Source organism: Heloderma suspectum, chromosome 5 (genome assembly GCF_057233095.1).
Source record: "Heloderma suspectum isolate Gila_16-S chromosome 5, 16-S_ref, whole genome shotgun sequence".
Taxonomy (NCBI): Eukaryota; Metazoa; Chordata; class Lepidosauria; order Squamata; family Helodermatidae; genus Heloderma; species Heloderma suspectum.
The window spans coordinates 101,444,726-101,471,840 of record NC_139462.1 but is presented as its reverse complement, the minus strand read 5'-3'; the positions used below and the strand labels follow the sequence as shown (position 1 = coordinate 101,471,840).

The 27,115-nt window shown below is 43.5% G+C and overlaps 1 protein-coding gene across 1 annotated transcript in view; it reads left to right on the top strand.

Annotated features, from left to right (window-relative positions):
- The window catches only part of LIMCH1 (LIM and calponin homology domains 1), a 273,734-nt gene that overhangs the window by 110,967 nt on the left and 135,652 nt on the right, over positions 1-27,115 (top strand). The window contains 2 exon segments of the mRNA XM_084859780.1: positions 4,523-4,593; positions 25,422-25,491. Coding sequence (XP_084715906.1) covers positions 4,523-4,593; positions 25,422-25,491 — 141 coding nt within the window.

Below are 27,115 nucleotides of genomic sequence, written 5' to 3'. Positions count from 1 at the left end.
GTGTAGTTAAAATTGTGGGCATTTGGTCCCTGAGCAACTTGGTTGTTGGAGGATTTGGCTTTCCAAGCCCGTTGAAGTTCACACCTGTGTTTAACTACTTCTACAAACCCAAAGTGCAATTTCTTTGATAACATTTCCTCTGAAAAGTGGCTTCCTGATGTGCATTCATCAGTACTTTGGGCAATATCCAACTATGTCATTCCGCTAGTGCAAATGATGTTGCACTAGTGGAAAGTAGCTTCCAAACTATGGTCAAGACAAGAATCCACTACAGTTACATTTGCACAAGTGTGTTTGCACATTACACTTGCACAACTGCCTGCATAAGCATAATTCACACTTGCTTGTGCAATGGAAAGAAACTGGTGGCATTTCACTAGTGCTCTTTGAGTCTGTGGAATGATACCATTAGATAATGCCCTCCATGTCTAATCAACTCAGATGCATGTAGTCATTTGTGTACTGAATCAAGATAAACATTCCAAAAGGGTACCTGTTTTAGGGTTCCTTCACACATAGCTTTTATCCTGCTATTGAGATTGCTCACTCACGGAAGTTTGCAGGTCCTCTTCATGATGTCAGCAACCTCCAGGGCACATCCAGAGGTATTTCCTGGTTATTCCATCGTGAAAAGTTCCGGAACTAATGAACTATCTTTTTAACTTGGAATGTTACATCATTAAAACAGCCACTAGATGGTGCTGTTTCATGGAGTTCTATGGAACCTTGAAAATTAAAGCTTCCCCTCTCAGCAATCAGTGTCACGTGGTTGCTGTCTGGGAGGTCGCGGTAAATGCGGAAAGGCTCCAGAACGGAGGACTGCATGGGTTTTCTTTAGTGTGAAGGCAGGCTTAGTCTCTGTTGCAGCCTAAACAACCTACAGCCCTCCACGGCTTAAGTACACATAAGCAAGAGTTTGCTTCATTAGATGCAAGAAGATGAAAACATATAATTTCTTAGAGCATCTCAGTAAATCAGCATATTGGGTTTTTATATAATGATAATAAAAGTTATAAAGAAGACAGCCTTGCAGATGACAATGCATTGGTGTGACATTTCAGATGTTTACCATCTATAATCAATTAGTTAAACCGTATTATTTTATAAAAGTATTTGATCGGTAGAGAAGCCCTAACGTTGTTCAGTCGTTAAGTCATGTCCGACTCTTCGTGACCCCATGGACCATAGCAGGCCAGGCCTTCCTGTCCTCCACTCTCTCCCGGAGCGTGCTCAAGTCCATATTCATTGCATTGGTGATGCTATCTAGCTATCTCATCCTCTGCCGTCCCCTTCTCCTTTTGCCTTCAGTCTTTCCCAGCATCAGGGTCATTTCCAGTGACTTTTCTCTTCGCATTAGTTGGCCAAAATATTTGAGCTTCAGCTTCAGTATCTGTCCTTCCAATGAGCAGTCAGGGTTGATTTCCTTTAGGATTGACTGATTTGACCTCCTTGCAGTCCAGGGCACTCGTAAGAGTCTTCTCCAGCACCACAGTTCGAAAGCATCAATTCTTTGGTGCTCAGCCTTCCTTATAGTCCAGCTCTCACAGCCATACGTTACTACTGGGAAATAGCTCAGCTGGAATCTCCGCTAGCTTTGTTGTTAGTAATGCTTCCTAAGGCCCACTTGACTTCACTCTCAAGGATGTCCGGCTCAAGTTCAGTGACCGCACTATCATGGCTATCAGGGACATTATGATCTTTCCTGTATAGTTCTTCTGTGTATTCTTTCCACCTCTTCTTAATCTCATCTGCTTCTGTTAGGTCCCTGCCTTCTTTGTAGGGGTGCACGAAAGTCCCTTACCTGTCCTCGAAGCTTTTCGCGGTGGGGGGGAGGCGCTTCGCTGCTCTCCCCACAAAGTTCAGGCCGGGGGGGAGGCTTCCTGCCTCGCCCGGCCGAAATTCAGGCCGGGGGGGAGGCTTCCTGCCTCGCCCGGCCGAAATTCAGGCCGGGGAGGAGGCGCCTCGCATCGCCCGGCCGCAAACTAAAAAGTTAAAAAAAAAAAAGGCCCCGTGATAGGCTACGTGACGATTAACGTAGCCTATCATGGCTAGATCTGCAAAGTCAGCCGTGATAGGCTACGTACATCGTCACGTAGCCTATCACGGGTGACTTAAAAAAAAAAAAAAAGCGCGTACGCAAATGGCGGCCCCCATAGGGAGCCGCCATTCGCGTTCCTTATTTGGTCGCTGTAGTCTACGTAAAGATTTACGTAGACTACAGCGACCAAATAAGGAACGGGAATGGCGGCTCCCTATAGGGGCTGCCATTATCCGTACGTGCTTTTTTTTTTTTTTTTAAGTCACCCGTGATAGGCTACGTGACGATTTACGTAGCCTATCACGGCTGACTTTGCAAATCTAGCCGTGATAGGCTACATTAATTGTCACGTAGCCTATCATGGGGGCGTTTTTTTTTCTTTTCTTTTCTTGGAATGGCGGCGGCGGCAGCTGGTCGAAAGACCGGCTGCCGCTCCCGCCCCAGACGAAGACCCACCGAACCGCCGGCCAGACCCGCCGCTGGGAGGGACATTCGGCAAAGGTAAGTTCCGTCCCGGGGGGGGGGTGCGGGGGGGTTTGGAGGATTTCTCCCCGAAACTTGTTCGGGGGGCCGAACACGTTGGCTCTCGGCCGCCCGAAGTTTCGGGGAGAAATTCTCCGCCAACCCTACTTCTTTGTCCTTTATCATGCCTGTCTTTGCACAAAACGTTCCCTTGAGATCTCCAATTTTCTTGAAGAGATCTCTAGTCTTTCCCATTCTGTTGTTTTCCTCGATTTCTTTGCATTGTTCATTGAAGAAGGCCTTCTTGTCTCTCCTTGCTATTCTCTGGAACTCTGCATTCAGTTGGGTATATCTTCCCCTTTCTCCCTTGCTTTTCGCTTCCCTTCTTTCGTGAGCTACTTGTAAAGCCTCATCAGACAGCCACTTGGCTTTCTTGCATTTCTTTTTCTTTGGGATGGATTTCGTTGCTGCCTCCTGAACAATGTTACGGACCTCCATCCATAGTTCCTCAGGCACTCTGTCTATCAGGTCTAATCCCTGAAATCTATTCCTCACCTCCACTGTATATTCATCAGGGATATGATTTAGGTCATACCTGAATGGTTTAGTGGTTTTCCCTACGTTCTTCAATTTAAGCCGAAATTTTGCAACAAGAAGCTCATGGTCTGAGCCACAGTCAGCTCCAGGTCTTGTTTTTACTGTCTGTATAGAGCTTCTCCATCTTTGGCTGCAAAGGACATAATCTGATTTCGATATTGACCATCTGGTGATGTCCATGTGTAGAGTCGCCTCTTGTGCTGTTGGAAAAGAGTGTTTGCTATGATCAGCGTGTTCTCTTGGCAAAACTCTATTAGCTTTTGTCCTGCTTCATTTTGTACACCAAGGCCATGCCTGCCTGTTATCCCGGTTACTTCTTGACTTCCTACTTTAGCATTCCAATCCCCTATGATGAAAAGGACATCTTTTTTTGGTGTTAGTTCTAGAAGGTGTTGTAGGTCTTCATAGAACCGATCAACCTCAGCTTCTTCGGCCTCAGTGGTTGGGGCATAAACTTGAATTACTGTGATGCTGAATGGTTTGCCTTGGATTCATACTGAGATCATTCTATTGTTTTTGAGATTGTACCCCAGTACTGCTTTTCCGACCCTTTTATTGACTATGAGTGCTGCTCCATTTCTTCTAAGGGATTCTTGCCCACAGTAGTAGTTATAATGGTCACCTGAATTAAACTCGCCCATGCTTGTCCATTTTAGTTCGCTGATTCCCAAGATGTCGATGTTCAATCTTGCCATCTCATGTTTGACCACCTCCAGCTTACCTTGATTCATTGATCTGACATTCCAGGTTCCTAAACAATATTGTTTTTTACAGCATCGGACTTTCTTTTCACCACCAGACACATCCACAGCTGAGTGTCCTTCCAGCTTTGGCCCAGCCGCTTCACTCTTTCTGGCGCTACTTGGAAATACCCTCTGCTCTTCCCCAGTAGTATTTTGGACACCTTCCGACCTGAGGGGCTCATCTTCTGGCGTCATATCTTTTAGCCTTGTGATACATTCCATGGGGTTTTCTTGGCAAGAATCCTGGAGTGGGTTGCCATTTCCTTCTCCAGTGGACCACATTTTGTCAGAACTCTCCACCATGACCTGTCTTTCTTGGGTGGCCCTGCACAGCATAGCTTATGGCTTCACTGAGTTACGCAAGCCCCTTCGCCACAACAAGGCAGTGATCCATGAAGGGGGGAGAAGCCCTAATATGACCCTTTAAATCATAGGCTGAAAATAGATGTCTCGGCTGTGCCTGGAGAGAAGGCCAAGGTTATTGTTCCAGAACTGAACTGGGGTGCTTTACCATAAAGCAGTCTGGTGCCCTCCAGATGTATTGGACTACAACTCCCATCATCCTAAGCTAGCATGGCCATCTGGGGGGTGCCTGGTTGGGGGAAGGCTTCCAGAAAGATTGTTTTTGTTAAAAACAAAACTGCTATTTGATGGACTAATTTCCCCCCTTTTTTTTTTACAGCAAGTAACGGGAAGAACCTTTGGTGACAAAGATTTTCGGTCTGGATTAGAAAATGGTGTTCTGCTGTGTGAGTAAGTAATGTCACAAGTTGAACTATTCATTTTAAGTTCACTCTGTGAAGTCTACACAACTGTATCTGTTACGTTCAGGCTATCTGTTGCAGTGGAGATAGAGTTAAAGAAGATTCACACAGCCATTTTTTTAATACAGTTTGGCTTGTCGAACTGGGTTTTGGGAATGTTTCACCAGCTGTCTAGATTGCCTTTCAGCATGTGCTAAAAAGCAGATTGTGGTAGGACCTGCTAAGAAGAAAAGTGACTTTCCCAGGCAGTGTTGTAGAGACCTGCTGTTAGGTGTCAACTAACCTTGGCCCAGGGAAACCTCTTATGTGGAGTCCCTCCAACCTAAACAAGTGTAGCCAAAGCAAACAACTGAGGCTCATCTTCAGTTGCATGTTTAGGAACTGGATGCTCATGATGTGTTGTCCAAGCATCCCCACAGTGTGCATGCACATCTGGTGGGAACTCTGCCATTCTTGATGTAATATATCTCTATGTTTGGAGACCACAAGGGAGAATCTCAGATATCATCCACTATTATTTAATATACAAGCTTCTCCTCTTGCTTAGGAGCATTCTTCACAGCTCCGCTCAAGGAATTAGCCTTACTATGACCAGATTTCCACCAGGATGCTTTCTTTTGTGTTATATAGGCCATTTTCCAGAGTTGTCACATTCTAGCGGCACGCCATGGGGCTATGCAGGTAGAGCTGGCTCAGTTCTCAAGGCTGCCATTGAGTTATATGGGGTAAAGAAGGAGCAGAGAGCAAGTTTAGCCCTTAATCCAGTGGTACTCCTAAGTGCACCTTTTCTTTTTCCCACATGAGATTGGCTGCCATTGGCTCATGTGTGGAACCATTAAAGTGCTGCCATTGGGGATGGAGTTGCAGTGGGGCAAAATACACACATTGCAGCTGACTCTGTGTGGACTAGTCTCTACTGACAAGGGACGGCATGGCTAGGGATGGACAAAAATAATCATCCTATTTTGGGTCTGTGTCAGTTTCATATGTGTTCACCCATATCAGTCTGTTCTGTTTCCATGTTAATTTTAAATGTGCAATTTCCTTGTGCAATTTTTTTTTAAAAGTCAGCAGAAAAATTGTTCATGTAGGAGAATGAAACTTTGAACTGCATAAAACCCATCTTCTGATGAAGAAGATGTTTCAGATCAAGGGTATGGGTGGACTCCCTGGGCACACAAACTCATTTGACACCCACCCACAAATAGCAACGTTTGAGGAGTTGAATCGTTGCAACTTGTGATCCAAATTGCTGTCACAGACTAATGTGGGATATTAGAAATTAGTTATCGACCAGATGTTGCACTTCCCAAATGTTCTGATACAGAGGTTTTGGCTAAGAGACATGATCAAAATATGTTTAGAAATGCATATTTTGAGAGAGAATGTGTTTTAAAAATACATCTTTCAATTTTTGTGCTGACTTTTTTGGAGGAAAGAGTGGCTGTGGAGATCGTTCCCTCCGCATTTCTCCTGCCCTGAATTTTCGGCTAGACAGCCGATTGTGGCTGTCTAGCTGCAGGAGGACGGAGTGGGGAGAAGGCTGCTGTACGACACGTTGGATGTGTCATACAGGCATTTCTGCCCTCCCCGCCCTGGAACGCCCCCAACCATGCCCCTTTTCAGCCTCTCTGTGCTCCTCTTGCGAGCGCAGAGGATGGGACTGTTGTGCTGCCTCCGAGGCAGTGTGGAAGTTTGTGTGGGGGGGTCGGTTTCTGCATAACACAATATCCTATGACGGTCTAGCTGCTGTCTGGCGGCCATAGGATTGCTCCCTCCTTCCGTTTTATTTTATTACGTGTATATCCCACCCTTCCTCCAAGGAGCTTGAGATAGCATATATGATTCCCCCCACTTTTTATCCTCACAACAAATCCGTGATCAGGCTCCAGCCCAGCACCCGGCATGGTGAGGCAATTGCTAGGGCCCACCACAGCCGAGAGTGGAGGAAAGAGTGGCTGTGGCCCCTGCAGCTGCCTAGACCAGTACTGCTGCTTTCAGCACTGCATCCCAGCACTGCTAAAAAGCCCATAAGGCAGTGTACAAAAATTTAAAACAATAAAACCTTAAAACAATAAAGTAACATTAAAAACGGTAAAAATATAAAAAAATTAAAAGTACACATTTTGGAAGGCTAAATTAGAAAGGGTGTAAAGATGCATCTTTTCAAAGGCCAAAAGTGTGGGGGCCACTCATAGTTTTTGGGGGAGCATATTCCAAAATTTGGGGGCAACACATGAGCAAGCCGTTTATCACATGCCCAACAAATGGGCCTCTGTGGGTAATGACGCCCTCAAAAGGGCATCTCTTGCAGATAGTAATATTCAGGCAAGTTCATAGCCAGTGTGGTGTGGTAGTTAGACTGTTGGACTGGGACTTGTGAGATCCTGGTTCTAGTCCTCATTCGGCCATGAAGCTCACTGGGTGACTTTGGGTCAGCCACTGACTCTCAACCTAGCCTATCTCACAGGGTTGTTGTAAGCCACCTTGGGTTCCTTTCAAGAGGAAAAAAGGTGGAATGATAATGATAATGACAATAGCAAGACAGTCAGTTCCTACGCTGTTTAGGGCTTTAAAGGTTAAAACTAACACCTTGAATTGTGCTTGAAAAACAGTTGGCAGAAACAGCACAGATCTTTTCAAGGCAAGTGCAATATTGTCCCAACAACCAAAAAGGTCAAAGTATGCTAGTATTTCTACAACTTCAATGTCACTAATACAATAAACTGTAAATATTGAACACAGCATTTATTTAAACTGTGGGTGTAATCCCCAATTATTTAAAAAGGCACAACACAAAAATCAAAATCTGTACAATACAATGTAATGTATGACAAATCCTCATAGAGCCCACCCAGCACAGGCTATGTAGGAATGAAAAAGGTCAATATATAATCAATATGTAGTCAATAAGGTAAAAATGATAGAATGGTGGTTCAAGTCACTCCTTGCTGGATGCTCATGGAACTGATAAGCAGGAAAAAATACTCGATGATCTCAAAGCAAAGCCAAACGCATTTCGGCCTGTGTGGCCTTCCTCAGTGGCTTGAATCAAAGTAAAAATTAATTCTTTTAAGAACACTAATTCATTAATATACATTATTACAAATCAGTATATTTCTCATGAATATATAAAAATATCTCTCACCAGATTCTTAATATGCAGGCCAGCTATCCAATTTTTGGTGTAGCAATATCAACAGTGCTCTGTAAGAAATAGTATATAGAGCAAAAGTGCCCTAGTTTTAATATTTTTACCCAAGATGTTTTTAAAAAACAAAAATATTTATATCCAAGTTCTAACCACTTGCCACTGCATGTTCTATATTCAGCATATCCAAGTCTGTTCCCATGTGATCTGGTACGTGGAGTTTGCAGTATATCAGGCCTTGCTGTATCGCACACTTGATTAAGATGTTAACAGACTGTGCTGGGCTCTATGAGTAGAAATACTGGCATACCTTTGACTTGTTTGGTTGTTGTACATTGTGTGTCAAGGTATACGTACATTTTCTTTTCTTGGTTTGGGTAATATTGTCCCGGGGCAGTGCACCAGCTAGCAGCCTAGCTGCCACATTGTGCACCAACTGAATATTCTGGACGTTGCAGGGGTAGCCCCACACAGAGCACGTTGTAGCAGTCTAAATGTGATATAAGTTAGGCATGGATTACTCTTGCAAGGTCCGACTGATTCAGGAAGAGTTGCAGCTGATGCACCAAGCATAATTGTGCAAATGCACTCCTTGTCACCGCTGGCACCTGAAGATCCAGGGACAGCGTAGCACCAAGGAGCACTGCCAAGCTACAGACCCAATCCTTCAGAGGGAGCGCAACCCCTTCCAGAACAGGTTGAATCATCAATAAGTGCAGCCTGTCCTAAAGAGCTGGGATTCCAGGGCAAATAGCATCTTCCTTTGGGGAGGGGTGGGTTGGTTTTTAGATGTGGGATGGATAATCCAGCAAGAAAAGACACCACAACATTTCAAACAGCAAAGTTTACATGTTTATTGAAAAACATTGTTAATAGAAAAAGTGTTAAAATCTAAATGGATACACACATACGACATACAAAAACCATAAGAGCAATAGGATAATAAAATAAACAGGGATAAATGCATTCAGATAACCTAACTTGTCTGTGTTCCTATCTTGTCTAAATCCCTTCCCAGCAATATTCTCCAGTTCCAGCAGCTCTTTCCTTCCTCTAGGATTCTGTGCTTCTTTCTGTGTTCTTTATCTTCTGATCTCTTTCATCCTCCTTTTTCTGAATTTTGCCCTCTGCCTCAAGCTTTTATATCTTAAAAATAGCCTGGTCCCTCCCTTCTCCAACCAATCAGGAGGGTAGGTTCTTGTTCCCCTTTGCCCTATATTCCTATCCCTGGATTCTTCCTCTGACCTCCTGTTGAACCTCCTGCAAACCCTTCATATTTTTCCTCTGCACAGACATTCTGACTTCAAACTCCTAGGAAAACCTTTTGCAAACCTTGTTATCCCTCTGTCCTTCTGTTGAACCTCCTGTCCACTTCCTTATCTCCTCTTATTTATTTATTTATTTATTTATTTCATTTCTATACCGCCCAATAGCCAAAGCTCTCTGGGCGGTTCACAAAAATTAAAACCAAACAACACACAATAAAACAATTTAAAATATATAGAACATTAAAACCACAATATAACAATACAACCACAATAAAACCTAGCAGCAGTACAGGAGTTTAAAATACAGATTTAAAACAGCAAAGATAAAAATTTAGAAAGCTAAAATGCTAAAATGCCTGGGAAAATCAAAAGGTCTTCACCTGGCGCCGAAAGGAGTACAATGTAGGTGCCAGGCGAACCTCACTAGGGAGCTCATTCCAGAGCCGGGGTGCCACAACAGAAAAAGCCCTCCTCCTAGTAGCCACCCGCCTCACTTCCTTTGGCAGGGGCTCACGGAGAAGGGATAATCTTATCCATTAATTTTCTGCAGACTTTAGGCTTGCTGAACTAACATCCTGATTCCAATAATCTTTAACTAAGCTTTTGATGTTTTGGTTGGTACTGACCTGCGCACATACAAAAAAAGAAAAGACCCCACCCCCAGCAACCTATATACTAAAATGTAAGACAGTTCTGTTCCTTCATAGGCTTAAAATGAGGTTTCCAGGATTAAGCAAACAAGTAAAAGGAGCTTCAATCCAGTTCTGTTTCCCCACAGTTCATAGGCAGCCCTCTTGCTCTGAGAGCATCTCCCCCCCCCTCATCTTTCCCCTGGGCACACCTAGTGACAATCAAGACATCAGCCTGCACACCTTCCATGGCCTTGCCTTTCATTTAAATCAAGTACTTTCTCTCCCTGGATGCTGTTCTCTGCCTTCTGTTCTCTACCATGCCACCTCCATGGTCCCTAGAGATGGAGATAGGGAAGGAGAGAGCTCCTCTGTGCCCGCCCCCATCTCCCACCCTAATAAGAGCTGCATCCATCTCATCCTCAAAAGACTATTGCATCAAGGCATGGCTTTTTGGCCTAAGGAAGGACAGTGGCTCAGTGGTAGAGCACCTGCTTTCCATGCATAAGGTCTGTGGTTCAATCTCCGGCATCTCCAGGCAGAGCTGGAAAGATTCCTGCCTGAAACCCTGGAGAGCTGCTGCCAGTCAGTGCTGCCAGTACTGAGCTAGATGGACCAATGGTCTGTCTCAGTATAGCACAGCTTCCTATGCCCCTATGAATGACAGAGGAGACACCCTGAAGTCCTGCTCAGTAACAGTAGCTGGAGAAACAGAGCGCCCATCCTCTAAAAGACTTCAGCTTGCTCACCTGAATTGCCTGACAGGATCTGAGGGCCTGTGAGGTGACAGCAGAACTGCTTTAAAAGACAGAAAAGTGAGTGAAAACCCAACAAATTTTGGAATTTGTAAGCTATAAATTTTCTCAGCAGTAGCTGGAGGAGGAGAGATGTGATATCATAATATTGTCAACCAGTAGGGAGGAAGCATTTTCACCCTCCTTCCATGATTGTAATTTTCAGCTAACTTTAAAGCACATTTTAATGAAAACTATAATAGCAAGAGAAATATTTTATCCTATGTATTGACTGAGTAACTGTTGATAACACAATGATTTCTGAAATGTAGGCAGAACCCTCATTGCAGGATAATTTATATTAAAATTATATGCACATATTCTTGCCTTTTGAGCTGCTTTATGTTTGTGTTGTTTGTTTACACCATATGTTGGCTTCCTGTTTAGTCATTAGATAAGAGAGTGCTTTATTTTGTACCCTGCTGATTGGAGGTGATGGTGCTTTGCTTGCACCATGCTGAGTGATTGGAAGTGATGTCATCTTGTTTGCAGCTGGTGCATGTGTGGGAAATATGAAGGGTCTTGGCAGCCAGATTAAAGTGGGAGAGGGCATTCTTAGACTGAATTCACAGCTACAAGCAAGCTAGTTTTGGTTGGGGTTCTCAAACGAATAGAACTAGGGCCAAACTATATGCAGCAATGTGTTCTTTTCAAACTTATCAACTCTGATACATAAAGGAAGGGTGTAGGAATGATGCTCACTCTTGTGTTTCTTATGCATTCTATTCTTTTCTGATTTTATATTGAATTCTATTCTTCAGCTTTTGTAATCCACCCAGAGAATGTCTAGTATTGGGCATATTAAACATATAATAAATAAATGTTCTGGTCCAGATATATCTGAGTACTTAATATGCATCTTCTTCCTCAAGCCTGAAGGGTGCACATATCTAAAATTTGGTATGTACCTCTTTAAGGGCATTTCTACATGAGGCTTTTACCCCACACCTTTACCGGGGCTTCTGCTTTCTTTGCAGGTTTAAGATTGGCTCCTTTACACATGCTTTTTCTGGGGGTTTTCTTTCTCTGCCATTCTATTTGTCCATTATATGGTCACTAGATGGCGTTGTGGAATAGTGGAATTGTGCAAATACATGGAGCATTTCTTAGCCCATTCAAGATATACCAGACTTTCCTCGATCTAAAAAAAACCCTACGATAATGGTTTCAAAGCATGGGAGAGGCACTGGAGGATGACAATGTCGTGTAAAGGATCCTCAAACTTCCCTGAGTGTACAATCATGAGCACACAATTACAGCCTTGAGTAGAAAGGCTGTAAAACACCTGAAAATGGTGACTGGGAAAGGAATGTGTGTATTACAGTAAAAGTAGACTACAGTAATTGTAGACTGGGTGAAAGAAGGTATGCCCAACTCCGCAAGTGTGAGAACTTTTTTTGAGAAGCTGTTTTTTTTTAGATTTAAAGGCACACTTCTGTTTTTAGGAACAAGTTTCAATTGTTAACACAGCTGTGCTTAGGTGCTAGCCTCTGTTTGTTTTTTAAGGAATGATTTCATGACTTCTGGCACAGTGATTTGGATTGACTATTACTGCATACAGCAGTTTTAGCAGGAGCTGTCTTTGTGTGCCAGACAGAACAAGAAGCAATTCCCATTGTGCTCCTTTTAGTTTTGCTTAAGTTAGTGTTAACTGTAGAAGGATCACAGTCACCCAGAGTCTACCTGATTTCTCCCCCATGCCGCCATTTTGCCTGCATCCTTTTGCATCAATGGGCAAAGCTGTTTCTCTGTGAAGCCTTTCTTCTGGCAGCGGAATTCAGAGTCGGCATGCCTAAAGTAATAGCAGCAAGTATTAAACTCTAGACTCCCCACTTTTCAACACTTTTCCTGCTATAAGGGCCAGTGTCAACTTCGCTATGCCAAGCTCTCTTCAGTGCGTAGTTCAGTGTGTAGCATCACTTGTCTTGTGTTGTGATGCCACACGTATGTGTATTCCCCTGCCTCATCTCCAGATCACTGTCTGTTCCTGGTGGGAATCAAGAAGTGTTATGAAGTCATAACATTGGCTAAACAATATGTTACAGAGAGGGAGATATTTACATGGAGATGCCATTTTTTGTGACAGCTCTGTGTCTCAACTTGTGGAGTTCAACTGGATTGTACATGGGATAGGTTGCTTGGTTTGGACATTGGATTTCTAGGTTTAAAACCCCATTAAAATATGAAGTTTACTTCAAAGTTTTTGGAAAACAGCTACTCTCAAGCCAATCTACTTCCAGGAATGTTATGAGTTTTGAAGATTTACAAAGCAATCTTATGGCCCCTGGATGAGTGTCCCAGGGACCATAGGATATTTTGGATCCCCCCTCCTGAGGATGTAGACACTCCTGTGAACTTGGGAGAGGGAATCTGACATCAGATCCCTCGCCCTGCCCTCTCACAGCCATTGCGGAAAGAACTGAAAATTGATGTTGTGGTGGTGGTGATGATGATGATTAAATAATATTTTGAACCACTAACATTTAATATTTAACACACACTGTTAAAAGCCAGGTTTTGAATTACACACAAAGAAAGAAAGAGAAAAGTGTGTTAGATCCAATTAATTTAGGAAAGATAATTGGAAATTAAGAGGAAGACCTGGGGGCTTGGAAAAGGGTGAATTGATGTTGTGCTCCTGTGTATTTTGGTAAATGAACTAGTTTCTGGGCCAATTCTACTGGACCAATAGAAGTGAAAGAACAGAGCTAGGACCCAAGGGGGAAAAGGTTTTCCTAGTACTGGCACTAAAATCCCCACAGTTGTTCATTTTCCAGAAGGGCTTATTCCCTGACTACAGAAAAGTAGTTTTCAAACATGTAGAGAGATATGTGCCTTGAGCAAGCATGGTAACAGACTTGCTTGGTCTGGAAATCATACCCTTTTTATCAGTTGCATGTTTGGCAGCCCAAGATGGATAATTCTGCATTACAGGTAACTACTACCACCTGTAAGAATGGCTGCAGGATTGCTTTAGAGTTCAGACATATTTCTTTGTCACTCATCTACACTAAATCCATGGATGCTGGAGTAAAAATGGACTAACTTGTACAATCAGGTAAAATGGGGTACCAAGTAAGCAACATAGTTCAGTCTGGTCTGTGCAGGAGATCCTTGCCCAGTATTGCAGAAATCTGTTCTAACCATTTTTGTCAGTTTCACCTGCCTGTCTGGTGCAATGAGCCTGACTGGGCCTACTGGCACATTTTGAACAGCTGTTTGTAATTGTAACTGTTTGTTTTAAAGCAGTAATTCTCTATTAATACCAAGTAGCCTCTTCAAAAAGCTTTAGTACGTGGTCAAAACAACCCATTAGCAGACCTTTTAAAAAGAGCATTGAGAGAGATTGAAACAAATAGGCAATTTGAAGTCTAGGGTAGGGATGGGCAACTTGTGGCCATCCAGATGTTTTTTGGACTGCACCTCCCATCACCCCTAGCCAGTGGTGAGAGATGATTGGAGCAGATGATAACGCAATCCATCTGTAAGCACCTTGAAAACAATGCCGTGATTACTCGAAGCCAACATGGATTTGTCAAAAACAAGTCCTGCCAGACGAATCTGATCTCATTTTTTGATCAGGTAACCTCCCTTGTAGACCGTGGGAATGCTGTAGACATCATATACCTCGACTTCAGCAAAGCTTTCGACAAAGTGCCCCATGATATCCTGATGAGCAAACTAGCTCAAAGTGGGCTAGATGAAACAACTATCAGGTGGATCCACAGTTGGCTACAGAATCGGACTCAAAGAGTGCTTATCAATGGGTTCTTCTCAAACTGGGGAGAGGTAATGAGTGGGGTACCACAGGGCTCAGTCCTGGGCTCAGTGCTCTTCAACATTTTTATTAATGACTTGGAAGAGGAGGTGCAGGGAATGCTGATCAAATTTGCAGATGACACAAAATTGGGCAGGATAGCTATAATACCCTGGAAGACAGAAACAAAATTCAAAGTGATCTTGATAGGCTGGAGCACTGGGCAGAAAACAGAATGAAATTTAGTAGAGATAAATGCCAAGTTATGCACGTAGGAAAAGAAACCAAATGCACAGTTACAAGATGGGGGATATGTGGCTCAACAATACTACATGCGAGAAGGATCTTGGAATTGTTGTCGATCACAAGCTGAATATGAGCCAACAATATGATGTGGCTGCAAAAAAGGCAAATGCTATTTTGGGCTGCATTAATAGTAGTATAGCTTCCAAATCCTGGGAAGTACTAGTTCCCCTCTACTCAGCACTGGTTAGGCCTCATCTGGAGTACTGTGTCCAGTTCTGAGCACCACACTTTAAGAAGTATGCAGACAAACTGGAGAAGCCTTCAGAGGAGGGCAATGAAGATGATCAGGAGTCTGGAAACAAAATCCTATGAGGAGAGACTGGGAGAACTGGGCATGTTTAGCCTTGAGGAAAGAAGACTGAGGGGAGATATGATAGTGCTCTTCAAGTACTTGAAAGGTTGTCAGAGAGTGGAAGGCCAGGATCTCTTTTCGATCATCCCAGAATGCAGGACACGGAATAATGGGCTCAAGCTACAGGATGCCAGATTCCGGCTGAACATCAGGAAAAACTTCCTGACTATTAGAGCAATACGGCAATGGAACCAATTACCTAGGGAGGTGGTGGGCTCTCCCACACTAGAGGCATTCAAGAAGAAGCTGGACAGCCACTTGTCAGGGATGCTTTAACTTCGATTCCTGCACTGAGCAGGGGGTTGGACTCAGTGGTCTTGTAGGCCCCTTCCAACCCTATTATTCTATGATTCTATGATGGGAGTTTCAGCATTTGGAGGGTCACAGGTTGCCCACCTCTGGTAGAGGGATTTTTAAAATCAGAAGGCAAAACTATTTGGGAGGTAAGTTTTGAAGTATTTGTTCTTTTAAAAGTTGTCAACTGCTCTACTGTATCTTGAGCGAAACCAAGGAACAGATCTTGGCAACCACTTGGGACATTATGGCAGACTGCAAAGCATATCACGTAAAACTTTAAACCTCTTTTGCTGCCTATGGAAAGGAAGAATATAACATTGAGGGTCATGAAGGGTTTTTCCCCCTAATAGTCTAATCTATTAGACTAATCTATTCCTACAGGCAACCTGGTGTTCTCCAGTTGTTTTGAACTACAACTCCTATAAGCCTCAGCCAGCAAGGTTGGTGTTTAAGGGGTTGTGGAAGCTGTAGTCCAAAAATCTGGACTGTATGTTCTACATTGATCAGTTGGCTTTACAAACTAGTGCACTATGAAGAAGGGCCATATCTCGGTAGATATGCAAATGGTGCCAGGTTCAGTACTGAGCTAGATGGACCAATGGTGTGACACAGTATAAGGCTACTTCCTGTGTTTCTATATAGTAATGCCCATGGCTATTCCTTATATATTAGTTTATTTATGCATTGCATTATCGTTTCCTCTTTAACGTTCCAAACACCACTATGAAGAAGTTCGTATTGTCCCTTTTTTACATATGGGAAGCTGCCGTTGAAAGAGAGGAAGAACTAATTTCAGAATTCAATGTGGAACTTGCTTTCTGAGTTGTGCTAAGTGTATATTTGGTATGCCAATGGCTTGAGGGGTGTCTCCATGAGCGATTTACTCCCGTCTGGCTGCGTTTGGAGGTCATTAGGGATGCATGATGTCGTGGCCATCCAGCAGCCACCCCGGAGCTTATCAGGGGAAAAACAGATTTCCCGAGACTGCTTAAAGTCTGATTCTTTTCCTTAAGTTGGGTTCTCCATGGTTGTTCTGTGCCCCAACCACCGTGCTTTTACCTCAGGAATGTTAGCCCTGCCAAGGGGTGTGCCTTTCACCGTAACCCTGGTCAAGGGGTGTTTCCTGTCCCTGCGTTTCCCAGCACAACCATGTGTGTGTCTATTCAGAAGTAACTCCCATTGTGGTGAATGAGGCTTGTCCCCTAAATGCACACAGCACAGATCCGCTCAGTTGAAACAACACATTTTAAAGCACTAATTCCCTAACGGCTGTAAAGCGCTTTCCCCAAGCTGTGATTCTCTGTTGTTTGGTTTATTGCCTTCAGAAGTAACTAATTCAGACCTTTGTTCCTGCGCAGCATCGGGTTAGAATGGGGGCTGGTTTCCCCTCCCTCTCTTTCCCAGCACAAACATATGTGTGTACACGCAGAAGTAACTCCCACTGTGGTCAATGAGGCTTGTTTCCAAAATGTGCACTGAGATTCCCATGAATCAAAATAACGCATTTAGAGAGCCTTAATGTCGAAGCTTCGATTGATCGCAGCAGGGCAGTTTGAACACTGTTTCGGAAAGGATTGTTCATTTAAGGAAGTAAGGGCGGGGGGAGAGGAGATTGTTCCTGTCTGTGTTTCCAAACACAAACCAGTTAGTGTCTACTCAGAAGTAACTCTCATTGTGGTGAATGAGGCTTGTCCCTGAATGCAGGGGAGCCTTTCTTATTCTCAAAGGAGAAAGGGGGGAGAGCCTGGGGGGCAAGCCTCTTTTATTGGTTGAGCATCCCTTGCCACTCAGATGATGTTCACTCCAACCCCTCCCCCGGAAGTATCTTCTGTGAAGTGACTTGTACTGGTGCAATACACTCGCTTGTGGAGCCCTGTGTGGAGCAAAGCTGGCTCCTTGAAAAATCCGGGTAAGCCACGATTAGCTTCTCCTTCTGTCTCCTTCCATTGTCATGGAGACAACCCCTTAGATACAAGAAACCTTCATATACAATATACTCTTAGATTTTGAAGATTGTGCCATTCATGGGAATTTAGGTTTGTTCAGGGTCAAGTGTATCTGGTACTTAACAAATTAATTTATGGCTGTATAAGGTTAACAGTAGTTCTGCAAAATATTCACACAGCTTCTAGCAAGGGAGGTTCTTGTTATTGCCAGATAGTTAACTTTGCTTTGCTGGTGCATGGACTCCCCTCCCAAATCAAGTATTTTGTTGCCATAGGATGAAGAAGAGTGACCCATGCCACAAAGTGACAAGAGACTGGTGATTTCCTGAGGTTTACAATGCTGCATATTTTAATGCCACACCATTATTGGCTTCACAGATTTAGCTTGTGTCTAGCCTGGAGGGAGATGTTGAGTCTCACTGAGGATGGAGATCAACGTTCAGGCAGGGACACTGGAGGTTGATTTATTAGCCAGAGTTGTAACCTGCTATGCTTTTATTGTTCAAGATATAATGAGAACTGAATATTATAGTTTGTCATGGGGACCCTGACCAAAGCAAGATGTGAAGGCTGTGTATCAAGTGAAAGCTATGCACAGTTTCAGCCAGAATGACCTTCTGTAGCAAATATTGGGAAGAACATAACTGGAATGCAGAAATAGAGAAGAAAATAGCTTGTCCAAAGAGCTACCTTGGGCACACACGAGGGCTTGGACATGCGTACTGGAATGTGTGACTCCCCCTAGCTTTGAGTGGCAGACACCCATACCATGCTGCTAACTGCTTTTAAAATGCTCCTCTGTTTCAAGAGTGGCTTGTGCCATATGGCATGGTGGACCACTCTTCAACAAACACAGTCCCAAAACTGCCTTGGGTAAAGGGAATTTTGCTGTGCAGATCTTTTGGATCCAGGCCTAAGTCCGCAATTTTATGCATGTTTAAAACATCATTGAACTCAGTGGCACTTGTCCTGTCCCCCCACCCACCCCAGCAACCATAATGACAATAAAATGACAACAATATTCTGGGAGATAAGGCTATGCCCACCCAAACCACCCCTAATTGCCCAGCCCTCCCCAACCTGCTTCTATTCACATGCAAGTAACATGTGAATAGTGCTTTGTTAATACAGCATTCAAAACATGATGGTATGCCTTGAATAGTTCAAAAGACAATGTCCATGTTCCTTGTGATTGACCAAGTAGACCATCCAAATTAGACTCTAAATCAGCCTTTCCCAACCTAATGTCCTCCAGGTGTTATAGGCTGCAGCGCCCATCATCCTTGGCCCTCCTGATTGGGTTGATGGGAGTTGCAGACCAAAACATCTGCTGAACCCTGGGTTGGACAAGACTGCTCCAAATATAACCATGTCTCTTTAGTGGTTCAAAAACAAGCATCAATGCTTGTTATTAATGCAACATTCAAAATATGTGTTTAAATGTTCAGACACAGAAAACCTTAATCTCCAAGGGGCAGAGGAGATCCTGGATTCAAATTACACTTAAAATCCCAGGTGTGGTTGTTTGCTTCTCCCTACAGTGAAGGAGCACATGAGTCTGAGACCTGCCGCTCGTCTCTTCTGGGCCTGTGGAATTCTGGGGAAAAATAAGTTACCATGGTGATGCCAACTCTCTGGAGTTTCTGTTTTTACTCTGTTTTTATTTATATGCTACATGTTTATCCCACCTTTTTGCAGAAGTACCAGGGTGGTGTAGATGATCCCCCCTCCCCGGGCATTTTATCCTCAGGGGACCCTGTGAGCTAGGTTTGGAACATAGGAAGCTGCTCAGACCATTGATTCATCTAGCTCAGTATTGTTTACACTGACTAGCAGCGGCTGTCCAGGCTTTAAAGCAGGAGTCTTTTCCAGCTCTGTTTGGAGATTCTGGGGATATTCATGCAAAGAATATGTTCTACCACTGAGCGATGGGCTTTCTCCAAGATTAGAATAATTTAAGAGACAATTACTGTCCCTGGGCACCCAGTAGACTTTATGGATAAATGGGGATTTGAACCTGGGTCTTGGCAGTCAAAGTTCCTACTCGCTACACCACTGTCTGTCACGGTGACTGGGTTCACATAATATTCTAACCCACACTCAGTGGTTGAGTGTGGGTTGTTGAACCGTGAGTTGTTTGTTGAATTATGGGCTAGTGTGGTGTCTGAATCCAGGACATTTTCCACAGGGTGGATTGTTAACCATATGCTGTGGCTTATTTTTTTTCGAACAAGCCACCTTGAGAACCCATGATTTGTTGATGAGTTGTTCAGGGTGGTTAAGAAGCCACCCTGAGGAAAATGTCCTCGGTTCAGACAACACGCTAACCCATGGTTCAACAACAAACCACACTCAACCACTGAGTGTGGGTTAGCGTGTTGTGTGAACAGGCCCACTGGCTTTTCACTGTTGACACTCCTCTCCAGAACAGCTTCTTATTCCAGAACAGGAACTGCCCAGTAGGGACTTGCATTTGCCAGCCTTTTGTTTATTCAGGTCCTGGTGTTTCTCCTCTGCATGTTTGTTGCATTATCATATGTTCTGTAGGTGACAAAGTCTGTTTCATTTATGTCTGAATAAGGGCCCAGTTAAGTTTCCAATTAAATATTGAAAGACCATTCATGAGACGCTTAAAGGTTTAGTTTACTGTTTTCAGTGAATCAACAAGTCTTTTAAAATAGCCAGTTTGCTTTGAAAGTAATATGCCAAAGAGGGAGAAAAAAAATGCCATGCCTATTTTGCCGCTTAAGGCAAAGGGCTGAATAGCAAGGATTTCCCCCCCCCCCCGTCTTCTTCCTCTTCCTGCTTCCACGTAAGAATCTGCCCCAACCATGAATAGTGGTGGTCTAACCACATTTTTCATTTCCTCCCACTGCAAGCCTGGAGCCTTCCTTTCTTTTCCCCTTTACCTCTTATTTAGCCATCAATGAGGCCAATGCAAACATTTTTAAAGATTTATTTCAAGCAGCTTCTGACATTTGGCATTTGCATCAAGAGCTCCAGGACTAGCTTTTTTGTGTTTGTGCCTAAAAAGCAGGGGGAAATCCTGCAATCAAGTTTTATCGTTTATGCATCCTTTAAGACCTGAACAAATTCTGCTCTTTTGTGCCCCTTTCTGCAGTATTTTCCACTTCGGAAATTGTAGGCAGTGAGTGGAAGGACCCATGTTAACTCTGGATATTCTGAAGTTAGTAAAGCATTGCTTGGTGTTATTGTCATTATGCATCTGGAATAAAAGGGGTGATGTGTTTGCATGCTAACTGAACAGACTATATACCACTTGCAAAATAAAAGTGTGGATTCATTAATGGAGGGAGCAATCCTATGGCCACTATGTCTAGAAGGCCATAAGGTTGTTTGGTTTCTGGGAACTGAGGTTGGGGCAGGGCTCCGACCTCAGTTCCCAGCAACTGCACTAAGAAACTGAGTCCAGAAACTGCCCTCCCAGAAACTGCCCTCCCCTGCCCTCTCCCTGTTGTAGCTGGCATGGTTCTCTTTGTGCTGGCTGTGTCTTCACCTGTGGAAATGGAGTGCGGAGATGGGGAAAAGAGGATGGTCCCGAGGGCTGGGAGAGGAGGAGACTGTGGAAGGTGCTTTACACAGCTTCCTGTCAGGTCTTCCGGCTCCTTCCATCTCCCTCCCCCAAGCCACAAAAATGCAGGCGGCTGGAGCACGAAGGAGAGGATCCCCTCTGTGGTCCAGCTGCCCTGCATAGGATAGCTGGCAGCCTCCAAGACTGGTGACTATCCAGATGGGATTACACCCTTAATCCTATATTTCAATAATTGGGCTTTCTACTTTGATTCTGCTCTATGGCTGGGTCATAGAGCACAATCGGCAGCTGGCAGCGTGGGTTAAATGAGCCATGGTGGCTTGTGGCGCATGCCAGCTGCCATTGTGAATATTCAAGCTGCTCTAGGTGGATGTTGTGTCTCTTCCTGTCATGTGAGTCCAGGCGGGGTTACCAGGCAGGGTTACCATGGTTAAAATGACATCCAGAACCCATGAGCTGTTCTCGGTTTCTGGGGTGGCTTGTTAACCACAGTAACAAGCTCCTCTGCCCAGGTTTGCACGACACAATAAGATGCAGCAACTGCCCACTGTGGCTTGAATATTCAGAATAGTGGCCAGCAAGCTGTTAAGGGCTCCTTGGAGGCCTCTCTCAGTCTAATCCAGTAGCCAAGTCCAGACACAGACAAAGGGATTCTTTGCAAAGCTTTATTTCTCTTTTACAACTTAACAACTCTACCGTTAGCAACTAGATATGAGCAGCAGAGTACCTATGCCCTAAGTTGGAACAGTTGGTCCCCGTTTGAAAGGGAATTACTGGCAGACCCCTGAACTTAAGGACTAGGGAGAGTCCCTCCCCCTTTCCCTTGGATCCTCTGGGCGCAGCCGTTGTTTGCGCGCCAACCGAGCACTACGCCTCTTTTCTGCGCCCTCCATTTGGCGCCGCTCTTCCTCAGAATCAGAACTACTCTGGGATTCTATGGGCTCAGTGTCCACCCTGACACAAGCACTGCAAGCCTCCGTGGCTTATTTAAGCCATGCTGCCTGATGCCAATTATGCGAACTGGCCCTAATAATTCCCTCTAGGTGAGCATGGAACCTTACATAGCCAAAACAGCTCAATGCACACACAAGGAGGAGGTATCAGAGGCTTGGAGGAATCCCATGATTTCAGTAGTTCAAAAAATCTTTAGGAAGAAAACAGATTCTATTCTGAATACTGCGAATTTTATTTATTTAATTAATTTATTTATTTATTAAATTTATTAATCGCCCATCTGGCTGGTCACCCAGCCACTCTGGGCGATGTACAGCATATAATAAAACAGTTTAAAACAATAAAATTCTACAATAAAAACATTTTCTAAAATACCCTAACCCACCCCAAATGCTTGCCTGAACAACCACGTTTTTAATGCACGGCGGAAGCTCATTAAAGAGGGGGCATGGCGGAGTTCCCTACGGAGGGAGTTCCACAGAGTGGGGGCCACCACAGAAAAGGCCCTCTCCCTCATCCCCACCAGTCTAGCTGTCCTGGCTGATGGGACAGAGAGAAGGCCATCCGAGGCTGATCTTGTTAAGTGGCCTGTCTGGTGTTGCTGGAGGCGCTCCTTAAGATAGGCTGGGCCGGAACCATATAGGGTTTTAAAGGTCAAAACCAACACCTTGAATTTGGCCCGGAAAACAACTGGTAACAAGTGCAACTCCTTCAGCACTGGAGTGATGTGATCTCGCCGGCGGCTGCCTTTAATCAGGCGAGCCGCCGCGTTCTGTACCAGCTGCAGCTTCCGAACCGTCTTCAAGGGTAACCCCACGTAGAGCGCATTACAGTAGTCTAAACGAGAGGAGACCAGGGCATGTACTACCAATGGGAGCAGATGGTCAGGAAGGAAGGGGTGCAGCTGCCATATCAGATGGAGTTGATACAGCGCTGTCCGGCTCACAGCTGACACCTGAGCCTCCATGGACAGCTGGGAGTCCAGAATGACCCCCAGGCTGCGGACCTGGTGTTTCAAGGGTAGCTGTACCCCATTTTCAACACCAGAATTGTATTTTGGATACTATAAGCGTAACAGCGAATCATATGCAGTGTGTATACCACAATTATTTGGGAGTACAGAGAAAGCACATAATGTATCCTTGGGTGCAAAATTCCGCTTCCTAAAGAACCTTTGTTGTCCTATTTGTTAAGCAAGTTTCTAGTTTAACCCCCGTCTGGCTGAAACGATAGGCTTGACAGTGTGTGCTGTTGCTGAAGCCCTAGAAGCCAAGCCTGAGATTTTCCAGGGTTTCAGTGCATAACTCCTTGCCTCTCTCCATGATGATAAAAAATAATTTACACAAAGTAAGATAAGTTATGCATGTTTGCTCATATTATACAGGTTGCAAAATTTAATTTTTGTGGTGAACAATATTGAATAGATTGGGCTCAGAATTATAATACTTCTAGTGCAGAATACATAGTCCTCAGTATATTAACTTAAATTATTTTAGGGTGATAATTGCAGCTGTCACTTGAAAGCATGAACACGAGAACCTGCTGTCACCTGTCATTATGAATCTTTGCCTTTTGATGAATTTATTCAGTTAACCAACAGTTGGAATTAAGCTGGAATTTTGGACAGTTAATCACAGTTTACTTCTTCCCTAACGTATAATAGCTATGTTAATGAACATGTGTACTCTCTAAGATAAGGTGTGTGTATCCTGTTTTAGCCTCCCACTGGCCCAGTTCAATAAAATCTCTGCATTGAGGTTGTATGTAATGGGGGGCAGGATTGTGCCTACTTCCCACATACATTCTAGGCTTAACTCTTGTGCCCGTGGTCCACTAGATGTCCATGTGTTGGACATGAAGTTCACAGAGACAACTTGCATGTAAAATTTCTAATATAAGTAGACCGAAATTGCATCATCATTAACCTTAATAAAATTGGGGAAATTACTTGTATAGTTCAGGTCTCATATCCATGTTGGACCTTACACATGCCGGCTGTATACAGATGTTATGTCCAGTAAATGAACAGCTGGTGGGCCCTGAATTGAGACAGTGATGGCAGAAAGCTTTCCTCCTGCCTAGCATCCATCTCTCCCCTGGAGCCTCCCAGGGTGGTGATGAAGTTGCTGGTGTCCTGCCACACTGTCATTCATCTTGCACAGATGGGAAGAGGGCTGTTTAAACTCCCCCTTGGGGTCTTTCAAGATGCTGTAGTGTATCCTTTCAACAGAAGCCATATGGCATTGCTTCATTATGCATTTCTACTGGAAAGAAATTGTTGTTTTACTGTATTTAAATTGCTAAACCAAGTTACTGTTGACCATGGTGCTTGCTGTTGCAAGCATAGCCATCATGGATCTTGTGGGGGTGACAGTTGCCCTCACATAAGAGGCTTCTATTGGATGGTGCTTATGACATCCTTGTGAGGCACTTCACAGGTCCTCCCCAATATTATTTTGAATAGCCCACCAATTTTAAGTTTCATAATTTTAGAAACTGTGCAGTTATCCCCTGTACAGCAGGAGGGAAATTAAACAAGTGATTTTAGTTTTTCAAAAGCAAGGGCCCTTGTTATTTTCAAAAATTCATTTTTACTTGGCATTTCCCCTTCCCTTGTCAGTGACTTTGAAAAAGGAGTTGAACGCAGTATTTGAAAGATGTGGGAAGCAATATGTGGCATGGCTAGACATCTGTCTCCACCCCACTCTCAACAGGTAGAATGAGTGGAAAAAACCAGTGGTTTAGCCACTGGCTCAGGGTATTGAAATGGCTTTATCTGCGATAGGAACTGGACAAGCTAAACCCTTTGGAAGCTAAACCCGACTCTAATCTTGGGAATTTAGCATAAAGGGATATTAAGCTCACAGTTCAGTCTCTCTTTCTTTGAGATCTGGAACTTTGAAATCTTCTAACAATGGCCATTTCATTCCACCTCCCTCTTTGGAGACATGCCCTATGCTTTTCGTCCTTCTCATTCTTTTGCCTCCACATTCATTGGCAATTTTCTGGCCTCATGATATTTCTTACATTCCCATCCTCTCATGTTTGTTGTCCTCCTCTCACAATATCATATGTCTCATCCACACATCGCATTCAGTATGTGAAGAAACCCAACAATGGCTTCTCTGATGGATTATCTCCATGTAGGCACTGTAAACTATAGCAGCATCAATTGTCATGTGATATTTATACCCCACCATCTGGCCCAGTGTTACACATTGTGGTGTGTGGAGACCAATCCAATTTGATGAAGGCAACCTATAGACCAGCCTTCCTCAACCTGGTGCCCTCCAGATGTTTTGGACTACCACTTCCAGCATTCCTGAACATTGGCCATGCTGACAGGGGCCCTGGGTGCTGGAGTCCAAAACATCTGGAGGATATCAAGTCAGGGAAGGCTGCTGTAGACTGTCCCTTAGTCCTCATGGTTTCCATTTGTCAGAAGGCTTTTATAGGGGTCAGGGAATAACCCATGACCTATTCTGGCCTATTGGCATAAGTAAGTTTGCTTGTGGGAATGGCTGGTCTCAGTGCATTTCCCTTCTTTGGTCAGAGTTGGGTATTTGTGCACTCTGAGCCTCCAGTTAGGAGACACTGCAACTTGAAGCTTTCTACAAAGCTAAAGATACTTATCTGAACTTAGACAATAGTTTTGTTTGCAGGATTATGTCATTTTCGTTCCAAGTTAATAGCCTTGAGGTTTCAGTGCTGTGGTATGATGTATTAAGCACTCTCATTCTGAGAGAAACCAATTTGCAATTCAAGTCTGGTGACTGATCAGTCATATGCCACACTCCTTTCTTGTGACAGGTTGCTGAATTCCATAAAGCCTGGATTGGTCAAAAAGATCAACAGACTGCCAACTCCCATTGCAGGACTGGTGAGTATCTGTAACTGAGATGTTTTACTTGTCTTGTTTACATCCCAATGTTGTGGTGGCAGTTCTCCTGACATCTGTTCCAACAAGGTAATGTGAGTGTATCTGTCTTATTACACCTGGGCAGCATCTCTGAAAATTCACATGGCTGTTAATTCATCTCTTGGGAGAAATTCCAATTAGGGCTGTCGCCTGGCCAATTATAGATGAGCTTGAGTTTTTTTTTCATCAGGCAGACAGGATTCTTTTTAAAGATTAGGACAAGGTAATGGGGGGAAATGTTAAAAACTGCATGTTAAATAAAGGAACTGAAGATACTGAATTTTATTTTATGTTTATGTGAATTTTAAAATTTTATTTCATGTAATAGATTTATATACAGCTGAACATATTTAAGAATAACTCTAAGCAGAATAAGCCATATTTAGGGTTTTTTCCTCTGGGAGATGCAACAACTCTAATTCCACTCTTAGCTTTCTTTATTTTAATGGAAGCATTTTTGAATATTGAATGTTTATCTGCTTAGTGTGTTGGATGAGATTCTGAAATAGTCCCTGCCCTCCCACCACCAACTTTTGGCAGGGTTTTCCAAAGTCTTGTGTCTTTTTGTGAAAAGTTATGCTCCAACCTTCCAGAATTATTTCTGGTATTTATTTATTTCCAAAGTAAAGTGATCAAATCATAATTTTTAAATATTCTGTCACCTCAACCATATAGGAAATAATTATCCGGAAAAAATGATAGACTTATAGACAAGATAGGTAAGTTAAATCTGTTGTTTTATTAGCTGCTCTCTACCTCTGACATCTCATTCTGAAAAGGGCCAGTATGCAAGAAAATAATGGTCCCTGAGCCCATGCTATAATTAACAATAAGCATATTACAGACGGCCTTGTTGCAAACTGGTTGTAAGTTCTTCTGTCTTACATCCAGATAAATTTTCAGCATTTGAAGATAGGAGTAGAAAAAAATAATAATGACACATAATTGAATTTATTGATATTCAATTTTTGAAAGCTTCTCCCTATACTTATTTTCTGACTTTCCTCTGACTACCAAACTTTGGGTTGTTAGCTCCTTGGGCAAAGGATCTGTTCCATGCCCCCCCCCGGAGTAAAGTGCCTTATTAATTGATACCACGGTATAAGTAATAAATAGTAACAATAATTTAAAAATTCATCACCACTACCACCACCTGTTTATTTGTATGCTGCTTTTCCAAGGTAAAACCACACTCAAAGCTGCTTACAGCAACATCACAATTTTTTTTACGTAATAAAAATACAGAAGCATTTTCAGAAAAGTAACTAGCAATTACAAATCATAACAAGATTTACAAATCATAACAAGGAAGTGGGCACAGAACAGGACAGGATTGACAGAACAGAAAGTTGAGTTATGGCTATAAGACGTGAAGGCGCAGTTGAGGTTTTTGTGAGGACATGAAGTGAGTTAGATGACGTTCTAAGGAACTAAGTCCCTAACAAGACATAATGGTGGTATGACTCAGGTCTAAGAATGCAGGTTTTGTATCAGGACAGTGATGCTTGAACACTTTTCCTACTTCTTTTTTTTTGTCCTCAGAGCTGTTCTCCCACTCCCTACTACCAACCACTTATCTCCTGGC